General features: G+C 45.4%; 1 protein-coding gene across 1 annotated transcript in view; it reads right to left on the bottom strand.

Moving 5' to 3' along the window:
• THRA (thyroid hormone receptor alpha) overlaps positions 1 to 23,351 on the bottom strand; it is a 158,394-nt gene that overhangs the window by 54,484 nt on the left and 80,559 nt on the right. Inside the window, exon 3 of the mRNA XM_081344131.1 lies at positions 10,237 to 10,493. Within this exon, the coding sequence (XP_081200257.1) occupies positions 10,237 to 10,289 (53 nt within the window). The 5' untranslated portion in view covers positions 10,290 to 10,493. The remainder of the gene's footprint in view (positions 1 to 10,236; positions 10,494 to 23,351) is intronic.

The raw sequence follows: 23,351 nt of genomic DNA, 5'->3' as shown, positions 1-23,351 counted from the left end.
GGCAATGGCAAAAAGGCTTCGATACGTTGTGTGATGTCACGTGATGTCGCAAGTTTGACATGTCTGACCTGAAGTGCCTGCATTTTGAAGATATGTTTATTCCTATGTCAAATAGATGTCAGAATGGCAGATACTGTTCAAGGAAAAAAATCTTTTTGATAGTGGCCTCACATCCCTAGAGCAAGCTTTCAGTAATGATGCTTCAGGCCTCTTGTCTGCAGACTCACTGGAAAGCTCTGAATACATGTATTTTCAGTAGTAATTTCATGAATTCTATTTTTGCACTGTTGGGTTTTATTGATAATTGATTTTTAAATTGATGCTATTTGTATTGCATTTTTATTATGCAGATGGCTGGATGTACTTATAGGTAGCCAGTGCTTTCTTTGTAAAAGAAAAAGGTGCAGGAACTCACACATGTTATACAAGCCGCCTTGCCTACCCTACAAGGTTCCATCCAAAAAAGGTGCCGGAACTCCGTTCTGAGCGTTCTATGACAAAAAAGCTCTGTAGGTAGCTATAGAAATTAAACAAATTCACAATAAAAATTTTAAAATAATAGCAACTGATTCTATATTTTGCATTCATTTTATATGAGAAGGGGTTACAATGAAGCAGGTACCCCTTAAAGCTGGCTATTTTGGACAACTCTCAGTCCTTCCATTCCCGTTTTAGAGAACATTAGTAAAATGGTGGCGGCCTAGTTGCAGAGAGTTCTGGATAAAGCAGATCATTTGGACCCTTTTCAGTCAGCTCTCAGGCTGCACTTCTAAATGAACTATGATGGAGTGAGATTTTGCTGGCCTTGCTGGATTCCTCAACCGTCCTTGATAATGTTAATCATCCTCCCTCCATGAGTGGTTCTAATTGATGTTGGAGGGAAAGAGGTGGAGTTGCTAGTTCTCTGTTGTAGAGCGTTGTAGAGCTTGAGCCTCCCCTTCCCTTTTCCCATACAATTTAATATCTACATGAAGCTGTGAGGAAGGTCATCAATCTGGGTGTTGATAATATCCAGCTGTGTATCTGCATCCCAGGTCAAACTGAAGATACAGTTAACCATCTGCCTTTGTGTCTGAAAGCCATTAGTATTAGGAGAAATAGGCTAGGTTTTAATCCCAGCAAAAGGGAGTGGTTGTTGATCCAGAAGTTGATGTATCCTATTTAAAGAGCAAGTGGAGACCTTTGTACAATTTCATCTTGGTGCCCACTGTGGCTGCTTCTGGAATAGAAGCCTTTGTTGATGGGTCACACATTCCCTTATACCTCATGTTTCAACTCTTGCAATCTGCTACACACAGAGCTGCCCTTAAAAACCACTTGAAAGCTAAAAGCAATCCAGAATGCAGCAGCCTAGATATAACAGGCATTTTACCCATTTAACATCTATACTGTACTATGTGGGATGCATTAACCCTAAAGAAATCAAATAACTGAGTTCACATCATCTCACTGAAATTATTAAAAGGAAAAATAAGGAGGGTTAAAATTAATCTTAGTGCAGATAGCTGACTACATCTGTTGATTTATAACTGACCTGAGTGTTATGTGAACACAAGCACAGAGAAGTCTATCTTGCCCGCACTACCCAAATATGTCACAGCACAATTTATTTCCCAGGCTGAATAGCAAATATGATTTGGGGAAACTGAAATGGAGATAAAGTATATGTGACTGGGACAAGTTAATACATATCGTTTGACTAGAATGTACTTGGCCAGCCCCTTTCTCTCAAATGTTTTTCCTAATTGTTTCGCAGGCTGAACCTCTTTTGTCGTTCCCATATCCTTTTTGTCAGAAGCTCATCTTTTGTTGTTATTCTAAAAGTACAATAAATATGGAGAAATATATGAAAACAAACAAACCTGCTGAAGTTTCTTCACATTCCTAACCTAATGCCAGATTTGTTATTCAGTTTCCTTTCTGGAAACAAACAAGCAAAGACCGAGGATACTGCAGTGTGAATTGACAACCTCTAGTTATAGCATTTGGAAATTACCTCACAAACTTGACTGAAAACAAACTTCTCTATCAGATCATGACATGACAGCAACCCCTGTGCATACTCCACATGCCTGTAAACTTACATACTTTTTTTCACATACACAATATTACCTGCCTCCCCAGACATTAATTTTTGCATGGGGAAGGGGAATGTTATCACCTCAGCTTTACCACATTAATTCTGTTACCACCTCAGAAAACTATAATTCAGGTATCAGAAGATGTCACAAAGGTTACTAATCCAATGTATTTTACATACCCTGAATTTTGATATGAAGTTGTTTGCAGCTTTGATTACCGTTTGTATATGATCACCTGTAGTTAATCCTTAATTGCTACAGCTAAATTTATAAGCCACATTCACAAAAAAATGTGCTTTTCACCTATTGTTGGAGATTGGCTACTTCTGATGTATGCAAAATCTTAAAACTTTTTTTTTATAAAATCAGGATAGAGAGATTCTACATAAGAACTGTGTGCCCCGCAAAGTTTTAATAAACATATTTGCCTCTCAGTGATTGTAATAATTGCAGTAAGATGTGAAAATCCACAAAATAGTAATAGAAACCAATAATTACAGATAGGACTATTCCAACAATCTTAAAAATAAGACTTTTCAATGGAGATAAACTCACACATTCAGCTTCAATTTGTGAAGTGTCTAGCTAGAGAATATGCGCGCTGAAAACATTACCTTGTTCTAATCCAGGACCTTTGTTGGAATCTCCAATAGCACCTGTTGCACCCCAATTAAATCACAAATACATTGTAAATCACTGAAGTCTCAAGAGATCTTGGGTAATTTGGGGGTGTAGCATGGGCCAGAAAAAGCAACCGACTTTTCCCATAATCACTCATCATACATATAAATAACATAACAATAAAATCAACAGAAGGGAGTATGTGCTTATGTCAGATTGAAGTTTTACATCTAGAAGTCATCAGATTGTATTTTGGGTTAAAAGAACTCAAAGATGACAGAGTTGAGGATGGCTTCTTTCTAATAACCTAAATCAGAGACAGGCAGCAACCTGTAGACATTTTTCAGGTCACTCAGCCAGGTCTATAAACTACTTGATCTTATTTACCTATTTTTTTTCCGGTTCTTTCAATTCAGCTGATGTTATCATGTGAATCAGCCCAGGCAAAGAAAATGGATAAGAAAGAAATCTACAGGAGTGTATTGATGAACCTTTACTTCTAAATAACTAGCAGAAAAATAAGGCTGCTTTTCACTGTATATCTAAAACTAGTTATGAAATTGAACTCTCCTACTAACACCACTAAACATTATTGGGAAGATTTTGGCTCCTCTACTTTTATTTTCAGCCTTCACATAAATCTGTATTTTCACTCATAGCCTTGTTCACACAACCACATGGGCAATTTAGCAGTTTCAGCCACATACTAGCACCCATTCACATGGCAGTCCTATGAGTAGAGGTCTGAGTTATGGTTCTCCTTCAAAGGGGAATGTATGCTCAGAAAACACTTACAGCAAAAAAGCACACCTCAAAGTTTATTGATTTGTTTCTTGGTCCATCAGTAATTAATTCAGAGAAGTTGATGAAACAAAAGTTTTCAGTGCAATATTTTCAAAGCAATACACTATTTCTAAAAGTTTCTAGATTTTAGTAATAGAAGAATTCTTCAATTTTGTGGTCCTAAGATTCTCGACAATAGTTTATGTAATCCCAACCTCAATAAACTTATTTTTTGTGAACCACACATGAATTAGCCAACAATAATATATATAAAAAAATCAGACCATGTGATATAACAGAATAACAGTTGGAAGGGACCTTGGAGATCTCCTAGTCCAGGGATAGGCAACCTAAAACACTCAAAGAGCCACTTGGACCCGTTTCCTACTGAAAACACTGGGAGCCGCAAAACCCTTTGTACATCTAAAATGAAGATAACGCTGCATATATCCTTTTTTACCTTTATGCTATGTATAAAAAAACTATAGTATGTTGCATTTATGAAATCAATGAACTACTACAAAGAAAACAAATGTTTATGCCGGAGAAAGAGGGGCAAAAAACCTTTCTCCTTCATCCCAACAGATGAGAACAATTTTAGTAGCTTATCTGCCATCTTTAAATACAGCATAATTATCCCCATACCTCACCTCTTAATTAAAAAAAACATCAAAATATTTCATTAAACGTTTTTTTACTAAAAGTCCAGTAAGGACAACCACATATATTCATATTTTCTCCTTCTCTCCCTCCCTCCCTCCCTCTCCCTCCCTTCCTCTCTCTCCCTCTCTTCCTTTCTTCCTCCTTCCCTCTCTCTTTCTGCCCTTGGTCTGCCAGTCCTCTTCCCCCACTCAGTGTGAATGTGTGTGTGTGAGAGAGAGAGAGAGAAAGAGAGAGACAGACAGACAGACAATTCCCCCCTCCCTCTCTCTCCCTCCCTTTCTGCCCTTGGTCTGCCAGTCCTCTTCCCCCACTCAGTGTGTTTGTGTGTGTTGTCTGTGTGTGTCTGTGTGTGAGAGAGAGACAGAGAGCGACAGAGACAGACAGAGAGGCACTTGCGCTTCCTCTCTCTCTCTCTCTCCCTCCCTCTCTCTTTCTGCCCTTGGTCTGCCAGTCCTCTTTCCCCACTCATTGTTTGTGTGTGTGTGTGTGTGTGTGTGTGTGTGTGTGTGTGTGAGAGAGAGAGAGAGAGAGAGAGAGAGACAGACAGACAGACAATCAGACAGACAGAGAGGCACTTGCGCTTCCCTTCTCTCTCCCTCTCTCCCTCCCTCTCTTTTTGCCCTTGGTCTGCCAGTCCTCTTCCCCCACTCAGTGTGTGTGTGTGTGTGTATGTGAGAGAGAGAGAGAGAGAGAGAGAGAGAGGCACTTGAGCTTCCCTTTTCTCTCCCTCCCTCTCTCCCTCCCTTTCTTTCTCCCTCCCTCTCTTTCTGCCCTTGGTCTGCCAGTCCTCTTCCCCCACTCAGTGTGTGTGTGTGTGTGTGTGTGTGTGTGTGAGTGTGTATGTGAGTGAGAGAGAGACAGAGAGGCACTTGTGCTTCCCTTCTCTCTCTCCCTCCCTCCCTCTCTCTCTTTCTGCCCTTGGTCTGCCAGTCCTCTTCCCCCACTCAGAGTGTGTGTGTGTGTGTGTGAGAGAGAGAGAGAGAGAGAGAGAGAGCAGACAGAGAGGCACTTGCGCTTCTCTTCTCTCTCCCTCCCTCCCTCTCTCCCTCCCTTTCTTTCTCCCTCCCTCTCTCTCCCCCCTCTCTTTCTGCCCTTGGTCTGCCAGTCCTGTTCCCCCACTCAGTGTGTGTGTTGTGAGAGAGAGAGAGACAGAGAAGAGAGAGAGAGACAGAGAGGCACTTGCGCTTCTCTTCTCTCTCCCTCCCTCCCTCCCTTTCTTTCTCCCTCCCTCTCTCTCCCTCCCTCTCTTTTTGCCCTTGGTCTGCCAGTCCCCCACTCAGTGTGTGTGTGTGTGTGTGTGTGTGTGTGTGTGTGTGTGTGAGAGAGAGAGAGAGAGAGAGAGAGAGAGAGAGGCACTTGCGCTTCCCTTTTCTCTCCCTCCCTCCCTCCCTCTCTTTCTGCCCTTGGTCTGCCAGTCCTCTTCCTCCACTGTGTGTTTGTGTGTTGTGTGTGTGTGTGAATGTGTTTGTGAGTGAGAGAGACAGAGAAGCACTTGTGCTTCCCTTCTCTCTCTCCCTCCCTCTCTCTCTTTCTGCCCTTGGTTTCCAGTCCTCTTCCCCCACTCAGTGTGTTTTTGTGTATGAGAGAGAGAGACAGAGAGAGGCACTTGCGCTTCCCTTCTCTCTCCCTCCCTCCCTCCCTCTCTCTCCCTTCCTCTCTTTCTGCCCTTGATCTGCTAGTCCTCTTCCCTCCACTCAGTGTGTGTGTGTCTGTGTGTGTCTGTGTGTGAATGAGTGAGAGACAGAGACAGAGACAGAGAGAGGCACTTGCGCTTCCCTTCTCTCTGTCTCTCTCTCTGTCTGTCTCTGTCTCTCTCGCTTCCCACTGGCTTTTCTCTCCTGCCTTTGCTGTGTCTCCGCGGAGGAAAGCGAGCCGAATAAGAATGTCCGCGGTGTGTCAGCTTGTTGGAGAACAAGGCAGCCAGCTGGCCAAGTGAGGAAAGAGAGAGAGAACGAAAGGCAGCCAGGGAGGACTCCCCCCTCCCTCTCCAAGGCAAACTGCCCTCCTCTCCATCCTGCGCCCCCTCCCCCAGAGAGATTGGCTGGTAGAGTTTGTCAATCGCCACTCTTCCTCCTCCTCTTCCTCCTCTTCCCCCCCTTTCCGGCTTGAGCACAGAGTTTGCGCCAGAAGAAGAAGAAATGGGGCGCTTCCCCCCCCCCCCGTTTCTCTTCCTCTCTTCCTTCTCCCATCACTTCTTCGGCACATGTTTGCTGGGAGTCCACACAGATTTGAGCATCTTGGATTCCGACTCTTCCTCCCACTTCCCCCTCCTCAACACCGGCACAGCCCACCCCCTTTTTTCCGTTCTTCCCGTGAGCGTGTGGGGATGCACCTAGCTTGCAATGGGACCAGCATGAAAGGCGATGCTGCCACTGCCGCTGCCGCTGCCACAAAAAGGGTAGAAGCCCCAGCGCCCGGTCACAGCAGCCAGAAAGGTGGCTGAGCACCCCCTGCGCCCCTATTAAGCTCTCCCCTCCCTCCCTGTGCCCAGGAACGTCCCCCCCTTCCCCATTACTCTGAGCACCATTGCGAAGCTTCAGTGCAATTGCAAGAGTGGCAAGCGAGGGGGCTGCGAGAGTATGAAGGCGCAAACCCTGCATGGTGCCAGGCTTGGGTTTTTTTTTAATGTGGCATAAAATCAGAAAGGGGGGGCTGGCTGTCTGGTTGGGAAAACTCCCCCCTTTTGCCTGTTTCCCCCCACCTTCTGCCTTCCCAGGAGGAAAACAGCATCTCTCCCTCCCCAAATTCTCTTTCCAAACTAGCTGCTGGCAAGAGCTGAGGTGATGCAATGCCCACCTGACTTGTCTCCTGCTGGCGCCCTGCCCCCGCCAACCCCGACGCCACTACTTCGGTCTTTTTGGATAGCCCCTGACCCGGCCAGGAAGGGAACTTCTGGGGACGGTGTCCCGGAAGTGGGCTTGAGAGCTTGGGCAGGCAGCGAGCTTGTGATCGCACTCAGAGAGAGAGAGAGAGAGAGAGAGAGAGAGAGAGAGAGAGAGAGAGGGGAGAGGAGAGGAGAAAGAGAGAGAGAGAGAGAGTCAGAGACAGGCATTTGCGCTTCCCTTCTCCCTCTCTCTTTCTCTCTCTCCCCCCCCCTCGATCTTCTGCTCACCTCACATTCTTCTCCGACAAGCTGCTTTAAATAGGCTCGCCAGGTGGGGATCGCAGGTGCTGCGCTCCCTCAGGGCTGTGGCTTGTGGGAGGGCTGGCCCGCTCAGTGAAGGCTCTTGCGGGTCGCTCCCAGGGGGGATCCTGGGGCTGCCCCATGGAGGAGGCTGAGAGCCGCAGGAGAAGGCTGAAAGAGCCGCATGTAGCTCCAGAGCCACGGGTTGCCAACCTGTGTTCTAGTCCAATCTCTTGCTCAAGCAGGAAACCCTATAATATTTCAGACAAATGGTTGTCCAATCTTTTCTTAAAGTACAACAAACAGGGAGGTATACCCCTTTACTGAAAAATATCTACCAGTAAGAGAGCTATCTCCATGCTTTGGGAGGAAAAAGTGCAACATGCAAGAGATGGACTTCAGAAAGATTTGCAACAAAGTATGCTGGCTCCCTGCTACAAAGTGTTGCCTTTTTGCAAGAAGCAGAAATGCACTGCTTTGCCTACTTGAGGACACTTAGGCTCAATGTCAAGACTCAACCTAAAGCCCATGAAGAAGATGAGGAACAGCTACTTTAGAGGAAAATAGAGGGGGGAAATTAGGCAAGAGATCCTGGACAGGTTATTTTGTATAGCTCTCTGAAACAAGCCAGGATATTTGCAGGAGCCACTGTTGTGAGTGCAAAGGACACTGAAGGAGAGTCCAAGTACCTGAACCTCTGCACAGCCAGTCCAGAGACAGCAATTTTACAAAATATTATTGCATTTGAGCAGAGTGGGGAGAGTGTCCTTCAAATGTGTTCATGACTAACAAAGAGGCACAAGCCATGCTTTGAGAACCATTGCAGTAATGTAATGGAATATTATCCTCACACTAACAATTAGGAGCTGCCTACTGGCTTTTCTAGTTCATAATTAATTCTGATTAAAATAAGAACAAGAATCCAGCTTTTCTCATTTACATCTTATCAAAGTACAACTCATTCCCCGGCAACATCTCTGATTTGCTATGTCCCCATAGTGTTGCCTTTCTCCTGTCCTCAGTCCATACAGTACACAAGACAGCCTTAAGTCATAGTTAGCTGTACAGATGTTTTCCCTTCAATTGTCCAGACAGTGATAATTTCAGGTTGCATATAATCTGTTAATCTTAACTATCCATGTTGGCAAAAGTACAGTCAGATGATCCAAGGAGGTAGGATGTTGCTGTTGTTGTTAGCTGCAAAGTCGTGTCCGACCCATCGTGACCCTATGGAAAACGTTCCTCCAGGCCTTCCTGCCCTCTACCATCTTCTGGAGTCCATTTAAGCTCACACCTACTGCTTCAGTGACTCCATCCAGCCACCTCATTCTCTGTCGTCCCCTTCTTCTATTGCCCTCAATCTTTCCCAGCATTAGGCTCTTCTCCAGTGAATCCTTCCTTCTCATTAGGTGGCCAAAGTATTTGAGTTTCATCTTCAGGATCTGGCCTTCTAAAGAGCAGTCAGGGTTGATCTCCTCTAGGACTGACCGGTTTGATCGCCTTGCAGTCCAAGGGACTCGCAGGAGTCTTCTCCAGCACCAGAGTTCAAAGGCCTCAATTCTTTGGCACTCAGCCTTTTTTATGGTCCAACTTTCACTGCCATACATTGCAACTGGGAAGACTATAGCCTTGACTATACGCACTTCTGTTGACAGGGTGATATCTCTGCTTTTTAGTGTGCTGTCTAGATTTGCCATGGCTTTCCTCCCAAGGAGCAAGCGTCTTTTAATTTCTTGGCTACAGTCCCCATCTGCAGTGATCCTGGAGCCCAGGAAAATAAAATCTGTCACTACCTCCATTTCTTCCCCATCTATTTGCCAGGAATTGAGAGGGCCGGATGCCATGATCTTGGTTTTCTTAATGTTAAGTTTCAACCCAAGTTTTGCACTCTCCTTCTTCACCCGCAACAAGAGGCTCTTTATTTCTTCTTCACTTTCTGCCATTAGAGGTAGGATTAGCCCACTACTTATAGGTTACTTTGGTATATACAATCCTTTCCCTTCTGTCCCTTATGGCTCCCTTCATTTTTTTCTCTGTGTAAAAAGAGCTGATATCACTGCTAGAAGATTCCTGCCCCCCCCCCCTTTATAGGCTTGTTTTCAAGTGGGTTTAGTGCTCCTTTGAAAAAAAATATTAAACTAATTCTTAAAACAAGCATCTCTCTTAACTGGTTTGTGGAGTCTGGGATGGAGCAGGTTTGAAAGTATCACTCCTGTTTCATTGCTTCATATAGTAAACTTGGGGATGTACTGGGTTTTCACTAAATCTCTGGTGTTTAGCAGTGCTTGGAATCATAAGCATAATGTTTAACCAAAGGTTTTGCTTAACATGCCTGTACACTGAAATCAGGATGTCACCAGAACTGAGGATAGAGAGGCAGAATAGGAGTCAACAAGTTTTATGCTGGTTTAGTTTTATGCTGGTTCAGGGATGAGTGAGTAGCATTTTAACTGAGCCATGAGGAAAGACTTACAATAAAAAAAGCTGGTAGTGAGAAATTGCCCAATTTTTCAGATCTACTTTAAAAAAAATGCAGTGAAAAGTACATTGAATGCTGAATATGATGCTAAATTGTATGTTTTGTGATGTGAATGCAGAAAACAGCAGAGATAGTATCAAATGGAATACACTAAAATCATAGAGATTTAACTATATAGTCCACATTCCTCCCCCTAAAAGTTAATGCGATATTGCAGGACAATCAGAAATGAGTCAAATTGGGATAACTGAGAATCAAGAATACTTAAAGATCCCTGAGATCTTTGTAGAAATTTAATTTTTAATTTCAGCACATGGCTATTTATTAGTGTGTTTCATCAACAAGAATGGAGCTTTTTACCACGTGCATTTTTAGAATAAATTTGGAACTAAATAGAAGCTTTGAAACTACCAATGAAGGAAATTGCCAACATTCTCTTAACTATTTTAATGCTCTGTAGATTGCCATCAATTTGATGGTCTTACCGGGTGTCCTCTGGCTCCGATAGGCACTCCACCGTGCTGGGCTTCTGTTCCATTCACCGCAATTCCATCCAGGACCAATAAAGAGAGACCAAGGTGGGCTCCGCCCCCAGAGGCAACACTCCACGGTCGCCACGACAGATGTGGATTTGGGATTTGAGGGAGGAGGGGCTATTATGCTATGAGGCAAGCCCCATTGTGGTCTCTTTCACTGTTGACAAATTGCAAGCATTCTGGATCAAAAGCTTGAAGATGATACCCTGTAAAGATAAAAAGAAAAAACATATTTCTTATTCATATTTTTATCTTGAGTCCTTCCCTTTCCCTTGACTTTGGAACAATTTTTTTTTAAAAAAAAATCTAATTCACTGACATATACATGTAACATGCTGGTTATAACATTACCGAATTTCTGAATCTTTCCTCCTCAGTGCTCAATTTTTGCAAATCAAAACCATAAAACATGCAGGATGAATAAATGAAATACAGTTTTGTCCATGGCTGCTTATTATGAATATATTTTATACTGTATGTCAAATGAAAAAAAAACAGGAGGAAGAAAAAAAGGAAATATTTTCGAGCACTGACACATTCATTGGCTGAATTCTACATGCATTTAACCAAGGCAGAACTATTCTTTGACAACAGCATTATCCCTTTCTTCCTGTGGGGGCACGAAGGGAGGCTCAGCCAATCTCAATGTATACATGTTGTACTTTGACAATAAAGGTTCATTCATTCATTCATTGGTGCTTTCCTCTTGTCTCCAGACATCCATTGCTGTACTGGTGTTAAAGCAGCATTTTTCCCCTTAATTTTGGGGAATTTTAATCAGCAGCTTAAAAGTGTATGAAATGAATTACTTTTTACCACTTCTGATGCTGGAAACAAAGTCATGTAACCAGTGGTGGAATGATCGGAGAAGAGCCTTTTGAATGTTTTAGTCAATGTGAGACACTCTCTCACATTCCCTGCCCTCAGTCAGATTCGTCATTGTGATTCTGTTACTCATTCTGCAAAGATTTGGACAAACTACTTTAAATTATTGCCTCACTTTCATGCCCAATGATGGGAGGCTAGCATGTTATCTTGGGGAAAGGGCTGTTGTTAGGCCAAGAGTCAGAGTTTAATAAGATATTAGAGAATATTAGGTGTCCCAGCCTTGACTCCAAAAATCTGGATAGTGACTAAACAACAGGAATGAAATTCAGCAAATTCTAACTCTTTTTTGCCATCTAGTGGTCAACAAGAGTTTTGCAGTTCAAATCTGGCAGACTCATTAAACAGTTGCGTTCTGGCATATGTCTAACTCAGTAGTGCAGATGCTAATAACTTTATGCTCTTCTTATATTGTACACTCCAAGTCTCCTTATCCCTTTTTATTGACTACAACTAATAGGAGTTCAAAATTTCCCTTCCATAGCTCTTCTCTAAAGCCTAGATGTTTAATCTTTCCTAAAGTATACTATTGGTATATTAGTTAACACATTATTGCATTTATTTGCTTCACTCGGCTTTTGTTTGTTTTGTTCTTTTAAATTTTGCTGGTCATTGACCGAATAAATATCACTGATTTTCTAAAGAACTGAAAATGTTGAGATGCAACATTTGTTTCTACGTTCCATGTTCTTGACTGCAACTCTTCAGAACTAGTTTAGAATAATTATCAAGAACATGAGCTATAAATCAGTAAGTCCCGGCAAATAAGTTCAAGACTTTTTCTAAAAAAACCATTACATTTCACTTTTAACTCATTCTACAAGTTAAGAATGGTAACAGTATAAACAGCATATCAGTGTCTTTCTATCACATAAGAGTCACTGTATGTAAGTATTACTGTACCATAATATTTTATGGCATACTTAAAAGTGTTATAGTTTCTTATTATTTTATTACTATTTTATTACTAAGAAATGGACACTGAAAAAAGCTAACAATTTTTTTGTTTGCTTGTAAGGCTTGGTAGATTTCATCTATTAAAAGGGAGGGGATATAATTAATGAACCCATTATTGTACTATTAAAAAACATTAGAAACATGTAACTTTGCTGAGGGTACCATGGACTGACAAGAAAACGAACTGATGGATCATCAAACAAATTAATCCAGATTTCTCACTCGAGGCACAAATGACCAAGCTCAAATTATCCTACTTTAGATGCATTATAGAAAGACTCGGTTTTCTGGAAAGGGCTTTAAATACTGGGAAAGGTGGAAAGAGGATGGAAAGCAGCAAGGTGGATGGATTTAGTTACAGCGGTGATGAGTGCTCTATTGGGAGACATACAAGAACAGGTTAGGGATAGGTTGTCATAGAGAAAATCTATGTATGTGGTTGCTAGGAGCTGAAAATGACTAGACAGCATATAATCAATAAATCAAACGTGGCTCACTGTTTAACCAACATTCTGTTATATACTTCTGTTCCAGTACTTCATAGTTGAATTCACATATGATATACTAAGTGAGGATTTTAAAAGCCATAGTTGTTTGATAAATATAACTTATAAGGAAACTATAATACTATTTCAGTTGATATGTGAATCCAAAAATTGAAAAACAGTGATCCACAGTAGGTAAATGCAATCAGTCATTTAGCCTGGAGCTGCAGCCAGATAATTTCTGTATTCATTTTGGTGTCTTATGGGCAGCTCTAATGTATACATGCCCAAGCTGAAAAGTGGATATAGGACTTTAAACTCGATGATCTGAACCAATGGAACATGCCTCTTTGAAATAGCATGTGCAAGTAATATGTGGTAAATGAAAGTCAAAGTCCATCTCACATAACAGCCAAACCAAATGATTTTGTGAATTTTGTGAACACAGCATAATGAACAGAGCTACATCCTCTTGTCTACATTCATCATCAGGTATAAAGAGCTATATGAAAAAGGAGATGTGGTTCACCGCTGAATCTGCCATTAGGCAAAATGAGACAGCAGTCTTGGACAGTACAAGGTGATGCTCATGGAACCACTGTTTTGTGAACCATAAGTGACCTTGCCTCTCTCCAGTTCATTCAGGAATAAAAGAAAACTGAACTCTTTGTTCAATCAACTTCAGAGAAGAACACAAAACAATAGAAGCTCCAATCTGCCTTTGACCCCAAGCAAAATGCCTTGAACTTGTTCTAGTTCAGTTACGTTATCCCTGAGGACAGATGCTGAGAAATCTCTTCTATGAATTTATATAATTCCTCTTGAAAAACAAACTTTGAATCCCCCAGATATGACAGGTTTGCAGCATCAGAATTTTAAAGCTGCACAGCCAAAAGCCCACCGCATCCCCAGGAGCTGGACTGAGAAAAGCCTATCAGTATCAATGGAGCTTCATAAAAGTATTGGCATTTGATTCCATAACAGCCCTGCGTGTCTCTTGCGCTGCAGAGAAAACAGAAGGTTCTTTCTATGCCCAGCAATATCAGAAAACCTGTCGAAATCCTGTGCTGAAGGCTCAAGTTCTCTAGACAAGATGGTCACAAAGAAAACAAACATCTAAGTCAAAACAGGAACCAGGCTGAGAAGGAGATGGGGGAAGGGAGAGAGAGAACTGCTAGAGTGGTGTTAAGAGGATTGCATCTAGCCCCTCTTTTAAAAACTCCACTTCAAAGTGAACACTATTAAAGGTAAAGGTTCCCCCACACATGCGTGCTAGTCGTTTCCAACTCTAGGGGCCGGTGCTCATCTCCGTTTCAAAGCCGAAGAGCCAGTGCTTGTCCGAGGTCGTCTCCGTGGTCATGTGGCCGGCATGACTAGACGCCAAAGGCGCACGGAACGCTGTTACCTTCCCACCGTAGTGGTCCCTATTTTTCTACTTGAATTTTTACGTGCTTTCGAACTGCTAGGTAGGCAGAAGCTGGGACGAGTAACAGGCGCTCACTCTGTTACGCGGCACTCGGGATTCGACCCGCCAAACTGCCGACCTTCTGATCGACAAGCTCAGCGTCCTAACAACTTGCCCATAAGAAATAAGGCTCCCTGTTAGAAAGATATACAAACCCAAAGATGGGAGAGTCATGACTTAAATAAGATCTTCTTCTTCCTAGCATAGAATTAGAGCTGAGGAACTGCTGTAGCTGGCTCAAAAGCAATAATTAGCTCTAAAATTTGTTCTCCATATGCAGTCTTGAAACATGGTGAACATTTATACAATCTGTCATTTCCCTATACATTTTAGCTTAGTCGATTCCTTGGACTTCCCAATTTAGAAATGTTTATGTTGATTTCTTCCTAACATATGCCCCCACCCAATGATACCAACTAAAGTTATCAGACCCCCCCATCATGGTGATTAAAGGTGAGGGGGACTTCGAGTTTGCCGCATGGCCACCATGGGCTTGGGGACATGCTCTCTCTCCCCCGTCCAGCTTCACATTGCTGGAGGGCCCTGAAAAGGGCTGAAAGTCACCCCGAAGAGGCGACCAGCAAGGAGGGGCGTTCACTGGATTGCGGAAGAGTTGCAACTCTCCAGTTAGACCTGGCGATCCCTCCAAACTGGCTTGACGAAAGGACTGGCCATAGAAATATGGCTCGTCCCTAGGCAGCGAACAGCCGAAGTCACATTTTCCACCAGGCAACCTTAAAGCAGCGAGGAAGAGACTGGGTGAGATCTACCTCTTTTACACCCTAATTATTTTCTGTACCTGTTTAAGCTGCTAAGCATTTCCCCCCTTGTGGTGAGGGAAGGGAGATTTTAGCCCTCCCTCCAGAAAGAGCGGCGACTGACCACCCAGGGGAGTTTAAAATGTTGAAAAAGTAAATGGATCCCAATTGGAATTTTATTTCCTAAAGCTTGTTTTTCATTATCTATTTCTGTTGAAAATCTGGGTTTTTCCTTATAAATAAGAAGAAAAACTGAAAACTCTGGGAAACTTTAAAAGGAAGAGATGACACTGTGTAGTCAAAGGTGGTATTTTAATCTATTATTTTTCAGGGGCTTGGCTGACAGCCCAGGGAAATAGACAACACATATAACCTTGAAAATTTTGAAACAGCAGCTGTGAAAGGCTCCATGTTCCTTACCCAGAAAAAAACTTTTCCTTTCTTTTGTATTTCCTAACTGTAAAGCCTGTAGTCTAAAATATGGAAGAATGGAAGAAGATCAGGAAAAAAATCTCCTTATGGATAAAGATCAACAAATTCTCTCTATGTTGAAAACAATAATTCAAACTCTCATCACAGCCAATGAAAAATTAAGAGGCTATGGGAAGGAACAAAAAGGCAGCCAAGATATAAAAACTTTGACCACAACTAAAGAATCATCTATACAAAATACAATAGAAAAAAATGAAACATTCAAATACGATGACAGAAGAATTAACTGCTCAACAAATACTGACATTTGAAAATCTAGAAAAGACACCGACAGCTTGGAAAAAGGAAAAGGTTTCTTACACAAATCAGAAGGAATTGGAGGATCCAGAAAAAGAACAGTTGGAAGAGAAGATAAACAATTCAGAACAACCACGTCGATACGGAAGAATAAAGAGACGACCCACCAGATCTACAAGTCCTCTCAAAAAAATGGTGACTGGATGGTTTCGCCAATATCAAATAATATATATGACATTACAAGAAGATTGGTTTGATGACCCAAAAACAAGGACATGGAAGACGACTTGGCAAAGTAAAAAAGCTACAATAAGACTGAAGAAGAATGGAGTTTCAACCATCTTATTGAAATTTAAAACAGAATATACTTAAATAGATAAGATGTGCATGTTGAATATAAGACATTGTTATGAATTGAGATAAAGAAAAAAATTTGGTCATTAAAACTTAGCAGTATAAATACTAATAGCTAAATCTGAATATCGATTTGTGCATAAAGGTCATGTAAAGGTGAATAGGATGTAGATAAGCTAAAAACGTATTGATGAAAGTAATAAACAGGTTTATATGGAACATCAAGAACAAAAATTATTAGTTTAAGCATGAGATAGCAGATACAAAGAGGAAGAGAGGAAACATTAAATACTGAAATAAAAAGAAATTTTGATTACTACTTAAAAAAATAAAAAACTAGCAGAAAAGAAGGATATCATATTGTATTATTAATTTGTTGACAGAGGGGGTGAGAAGTTAAATAGACAAGATGTGTATTTTGAATATTAGATCTTGTGAGGAATGGTAGAGGAATTGGGAATATATTAAAAATCTTGGGAATGATAAATATCAAATGTTTAATTTAAATGTTAGTGGAAATTAAAACTGGAAAAACATATTAGTCATTGATTGTCTAAAAGACTATGCTAAACAACTAGAATATATATAAACTAAAAACTATCGATATATGTAAGAAAAGTTATTTTCTATGTGATTGATAGAATAAAACTTGTTTTAAATCTACAAATAGACAATATATATGAAGGGAAAAAGAGAGGAAATATTTATGGTACCAATTTGAAATCTGTACTAATGATATTTGTATGTAATTGAATTATTACAACCCAGCTGCCACGTTGCTCTTCAAATATGTGAATGTAATATTAGAAAATTAGTAACATTTGTAAAAAAACAAGGTGAGAGGAGCTGAAATTCAGAAACTTGTGGAGGGTCACAAGTTTCCTACCTCTCCTTCAGAAAAACTAAAACAAGGATGTCCTAATGCATCTATTAGTTTTTATCATGTTTATGACACACTAATGCTCTATGTTTATATATGAAGCAAAGAGCAGGAACTGTATTGGGTAAGATGGGTAGAAGGAATATTATATAGAAAGGGGAAGTGCAATGATTCAGTGATTAAGATGATAGCTGACAGCCTGGGTTTGAGACCTGAGTGCCACGTGATTGGGTGAGCTCCCACTACTCGCCCCAGCTCCTGCCAATCTAGCAGCATGAAAATGTGAATAGATAAATAGGTACCACTTTGGTGGAAAAGGTTACTGCATTCCATATTTTCATGCTGGCAGCATGACGACAGAAGTATCCCTCAGACTACACAGGCTCCTTCAGCTGAGAACTGGAGATGAGCACCGTCTTTTTGAATCTGTCATGCCTGGACAGGAGAAACCTTTAAACCTTTATATAAAAAGTATTGCCAGAACAATTGGGGCAAGTAATAGATATATACGCAAGAGAAGACACATGAAAATAAGGAGAAGTGACCTCTGTTTTCTTCAAACCATTCATAAGTGATTAGCTATTGTTTGGTGCCTCATCTTCTTTATTCCCGGTTAGTAAATATATACTAGGCCTCAGTCGTTCCCTTAGTTTCCCCTCCTCGCATCCCCTCTTTCTCCAAGCAGTATTTTTTCTCCCTCCTCCCGCTCTTGGCTGTCTTAGCCATACACTTAACATGCTACATGCAAAGCGCTCTGTAAGGAGACCTGCAGCTCTCTGGCACATTGCCAAAGCTGTGTTATCATCAAAGGAAATGTGAAAATAGTCAAGTCCTGCTGGCCTTCCCCAAAAAAAATGAGGGAAGAGAGAGGAAAAAATGCTGGGAGGCCCAGCTTTGTCCTCAAATGACCTTTTCATTGGGACTCAACTCTCTTGAAATGGATTGGGAACTGAAATTTTGCAAGAATATAGACAGTGTTCAAGTTGGAGAAGGGAAATCATGGCAAAGATGGTGGAGAAGACACAGTTAAATCAAAGAATAGATCACCAACTCCTCCTGTATGCAAAGAAAGAACTAGAAAGAAATGGATAGGAGACACATGATTTTGAATTCAGCAATGCAAAACTATGAGCTGCAATAGAATTGTTATTCTATCTTCAGCAATTTAACCATCATGTAGAAAACATACCACTGTTTATTTTATAAGGTTGAAGTTCACTTTCATATTAATACTGAGCAACTTTTATTTAGTTGCAATACTATCTTCAAGCCTTTTAAAGGATTTTTAAAGAAAGGGAGTCCTTCTCCCCCTCAAAAAGTATTCCTTATTGTTATCTTAACATTTTATCAAATTCTAGTGCAGCTTTCCACAACCTGACCGTGGATAGGGCTCGCAACTTGGGAGTCCTCCTAGATTCACGGCTTACCTTGGAAGATCATATAGTGGCCGTGACTAGGGGGGCTTTCGCCCAGGTTCGCCTGGTGCGCCAGTTGCGGCCCTATCTGGACCGGGATGCCCTGTGTACGGTCACTCATGCGCTCGTGACCTCTCGCCTTGACTACTGTAATGCTCTCTACATGGGGCTTCCCTTGAAGACCACTCGGAGGCTCCAACTGGTACAGAATGCGGCCGCGAGAGTTGTCTTGGGAGTTTCCCGGTACTCCCATGTTACACCTTTGCTCCGCGAGCTGCATTGGCTACCAGTTGTCTTCCGGGTGAGGTTCAAGGTCCTGGTCATGATCTTTAAGTCCTTACATGGCATGGGTCCGGGTTACCTCGAGGACCACCTGCTGCCGGCGTCAACTTCCCTCCGCCCAGTGCGTGCCCACAGAGAGGGCCTCCTCAGGGTGCCTCCGGTCAGGGAATGTCGACTGGTGGCCCCCAGGGGGAGGGCCTTCTCTGTGGGTGCTCCGGCATTATGGAACCAACTGCCGGTTGAGCTCCGGATGGCATCAGACCTCCGATCCTTCCGTCGCGGGCTGAAGACCCACTTGTTTGAATTGGCTGGTCTGGCCTGATGGGGGAATATGGGTTTTTAATTGGTTTTTTAGTATTTTATTATTGTTGTATTTTAATTGGGCATTGGTTTAATTTCCTTTTAACTTTTGTATCGTTATTTATATATGCCCTGTGAACCGCCCTGAGTCCCTTGGGAGAAGGGCGGTATAGAAATCGAATAAAATAAATAAATAAATAAATAAATTTTGGGAACTGAAGGTCAATTAATCCAGATGATATAAGGAATAAAGCAAAGGCAAGGGGATGAGACCACATAAAGGAAAAGGTGGAGCTGGATAAATAAGAGCAGTCATGTTTAGTCAGAATTACGCCATCATCAAGAGCAGGAAACAGGTGTAATAATAATTATAATTACGTAGCAGTTTCACAGCACTATAAGTGTTTCACTTAAATGTCACTTTTCATACATACCAAAATTGTAGAGGCTGAGATAATAGAGATTCTGTTTACAGTCACCCAAAAATTACATGGCAGAAGCGGTATTCTAAGTAGGAATTTTTGTCCTAGTTTTGTCGTTACGCTATACCAGCTTTGGCCTCATCACCAAAATGTATTCATTACAAGTTTTCCTTAATGTAAAGATGATTGGAATGACAGCAAATCACCTAGCACGCTCAAATTTTCTCTTAAAAGGAGATTCTTTAGAGGGTAGTAATATGTATTGTAGCATATATTACTGCAGTAAGAAACCATTATCTATACATGTTTGTGACATTTATTAACTTCAGCTACCAAAACATCCTATGCAATGTAATCATAGATATGTTGTTATTAATATTAATAAATATAATATCCATTTAGGTACAGATGCATAAGTTGAATACCGTATATACTTGAGTATAAGCCGAATTTTTCAGCCCACTTTTTGGGCTGAAAAATCCACTTCGGCTTATACTCCAGTGAACAAAGAAAAAGAACTTACCGAGGACTTGCGCGCGGCCGAGGCTTCGGTGCTTCCAGGATCGCGCGTACCTCTCCCAAGCCGCCGCCGTCTGGAGACCTGCCGAAGTTTGGGGAGGTTTGGGGAGGTGCGCGCGCACCTCCCCAAACCTCCCCAAACGTCGGCAGGTCTCCGGACCTCCGCGCCCTGCCTGCCTGCTTCTTTCCGCTGCCTGGCTGCCCTACGATGGACGTGTGGGGGAAGTACGGGGGCCGTGTAAACGGAGTACGTGCGGCGCCGCGCGGGTCTGATAGAACTGGGCCGGCAACGGGTGCTTGTGAAGCGGCTGAGGGCTAGCTAGGAAGGGGGCGGCGGCGGCGGACGCGGGGAGCTGAGGCGCCGTCCGGTAGGTAGAGGCCGTTATGGGAAGGAGGCGGGAGAAGGGATGTGTGGGGGAAGTACGGGGGCCGTGTAAACGGAGTACGTGCAGCACCGCGCGGGTCTGATAGAACTGGGCCGGCAACGGGTGCTTGTGAAGCGGCTGAGGGCTGGCTAGGAAGGGGGCGGCGGCGGCGCTGGCACTTTGCGGGTGGGACAAGGCTCTCGAGAGAGAACATTGCGGAGGCGGAACCGACCCCGCCGCTCCCTGCAGGGGAGAGAAGCCGGGCAAGCGCTGCTCCAGTCCTCGCTCTTCTTCCCTCTCCCAATTTTGCCTTCCTCTCCAAGATAAGTTCGAGCGGTAGGGGAAAGTTAGAGCCCCTTTCCAAGGCCGCCCCTTACTTGGGATTGTTGGGCGAGAAGGTGACGTGGGCACGGAGGAGGAAGTAAGTCGCGCTTTACTCGTCGCTGCGGGGGGGGGAGAAAAAAAGTTCTTGCCGGTCGGACTTGGATGGCGGCAGCGGCCTCAGCTGGGAGCCGCAGCCCCGCCTAGTCCGGCTGAGCTGAACCAGCTCAACACAAAGCGATCGGGCCTTTCCTCCCCCCCCTTTCCCTCCCCCCTCCCGCTCTAGGGCAGAGATCCCCTTCCTATCGCTCGGGGCCTTTCGTCTCTTTGGCTCGCCAGGGCTGGAGCGGCGAGAGCGAGTGGCAGAGGAGAGATGGTGGGCTCCTGGCTGCCGCTTCTGCTCTGTGCAGTTTTCCAACAGGCCTTTTTGGAGAAGAGGAGGCAGAGGCTTGCGGAGCGCGGATCCAGCCTCCGCCGGTGGCAGAGGCTTGCGGAGCGCGGATCCAGCCTCCGCCGGCGGCAGAGGCTTGCGGAGCGCGGATCCAGCTGGCGGCAGAGGCTTGCGGAACGCGGATCCAGCCTCCGCCGGCGGCAGAGGCTTGCGGAGCGCGGATCCAGCCTCCGCCGGTAGCAGAGGCTTGCGGAGCGCGGATCCAGCCTCCGCCGGCGGCAGAGGCTTGCGGAGCGCGGATCCAGCCGGCGGCAGAGGCTTGCGGAGCGCGGATCCAGCCTCCGCCGGCGGCAGAGGCTTGCGGAGCGCGGATCCAGCCGGCGGCAGAGGCTTGCGGAGCGCGGATCCAGCCTCCGCCGGCGGCAGAGGCTTGCGGAGCGCGGATCCAGCCTCCGCCGGCGGCAGAGGCTTGCGGAGCGCGGATCCAGCCTCCGCCGGCGGCAGAGGCTTGCGGAGCGCGGATCCAGCCTCCGCCGGCGGCAGAGGCATGCGGAGCGCGGATCCAGCCTCCGCCGGCGGCAGAGGCTTGCGGAGCGCGGATCCAGCCGGCGGCAGAGGCTTGTGGAGCGCGGATCCAGCCTCCGCCGGTGGCAGAGGCTTGCGGAGCGCAGATCCAGCCGGCGGCAGAGGCTTGCGGAGCGCGGATCCAGCCTCCGCCAGCGGCAGAGGCTTGCGGAGCGCGGATCCAGCCTCCGCCGGCGGCAGAGGCTTGCGGAGCGCGGATCCAGCCGGCGGCAGAGGCTTGCGGAACGCGGATCCAGCCGGCGGCAGAGGCTTGCGGAGCGCGGATCCAGCCTCCGCCGGCGGCAGAGGCTTGCGGAGCGCAGATCCAGCCGGCGGCAGAGGCTTGCGAAGCGCGGATCCAGCCGGCGGCAGAGGCTTGCGGAGCGCGGATCCAGCCTCCGCCGGCGGCAGAGGCTTGCGGAGCGCGGATCCAGCCTCCGCCGGCAGAGGCTTGCGGAGCGCGGATCCAGCCTCCGCCGGCGGCAGAGGCTTGCGGAGCGCGGATCCAGCCTCCGCCGGCGGCAGAGGCTTGCGGAGCGCGGATCCAGCCTCCGCCGGCGGCAGAGGCTTGCGGAGCGCAGATCCAGCCTCCGCTAGCGGCAGAGGCTTGCGGAGCGTGGATCCAGCCTCCGCCGGCGGCAGAGGCTTGCGGAGCGCGGATCCAGCCTCCGCCGGCGGCAGAGGCTTGCGGAGCGCGGATCCAGCCGGCGGCAGAGGCTTGCGGAGCGCGGATCCAGCCTCCGCCGGTGGCAGAGGCTTGCGGAGCGCGGATCCAGCCGGCGGCAGAGGCTTGCGGAGCGCGGATCCAGCCTCCGCCGGCGGCAGAGGCTTGCGGAGCGCGGATCCAGCCTCCGCCGGCGGCAGAGGCTTGCGGAGCGCGGATCCAGCCTCCGCCGGCGGCAGAGGCTTGCGGAGCGCGGATCCAGCCTCCGCCACCGACAGAGGCTCGATCCGCCGTTCTGCAAGCCTCCGCCGCCGGTTAATACCCTGTATTCAGCTCTGGGAAGTGGGGGGAAGGGGGAGAGAGGGGGAGTTTGGGAGGAGGGGGAGGGGGAGCTCCACGGTGCAAAAATAAAGCCCTGCCGCTCTTCGCGTTGCTTGCCCGACTGGCTGTCACGGGACCGCACGGATCGCCTCGCTCCCACCGGCAGCTGATTCCTTCGAGTTTGGTCTCGAGCGATTTTGCATTTTCTCCAGTGCTGAAAGCCACTCGGGGAACTTGAGTTACCGGCTCCCCGATCGCTCCACCCTCATCTTCTCTTCGTTCCCGCTTCCCCTTCCGAAGGTTCCTCTCGCCGTCTGTGACTAAAGTCCCACTCCCACCCCCCGCGGCAGGTTGGATCCCCCCCAACTATCTTGAGTACCTCCTAGAGCCCCGCGCTGCCCTCCCCCAGGCCACCGCAGCCGGAGAGGACGGCTCTGAAGTTAGATATTCCGCCCGTAAGTCGCAGAGGGACCCCGGGTGTTCATAATTGATCCATAAAAACCTAATACCGAATAAAAGTACGATACATCAATAAAAAGATCCAATTTGATTTTCCCCCCCCCGCCACACACACACACACACACAGGTTGGAGACCCTCCGACGTGGCTTGGGCACCCAGAGGCTCCCGCTGCCCCCTTTTCTCCACCGGGCGAGAGAGGCAAAACGTGCACCAGCCCTGCCCCCATCCACCTCCAGTATGGATGGCTCTGCCAAAAGAAAGCAGCCGAAGCAAGCCTCCCATTGAGAGAATGGGGAAGCGGAGGCTTGCAGAACGGCGGATCGAGCCTCTGCCGGCGGCGGAGGCTTGCAGAACGGCGGATCCCAGCCTCGGCTTATACTTGAGTCAATAACTTTTTCCAGTTTTTGGGGGTAAAATTAGGGGTCTCGGCTTATACTCGAGTCGGCTTATACTCAAGTATATACGGTAATTCAATATAAGTTACAAAGACAAATTATGAAAAATACTAGTTTGAAAACTTTAATAC

Source organism: Vipera berus (assembly GCF_964194415.1).
Source record: "Vipera berus genome assembly, chromosome: Z".
Lineage (NCBI taxonomy): Eukaryota > Metazoa > Chordata > Lepidosauria > Squamata > Viperidae > Vipera > Vipera berus.
This window is presented reverse-complemented; position numbering and strand designations above follow the sequence as displayed.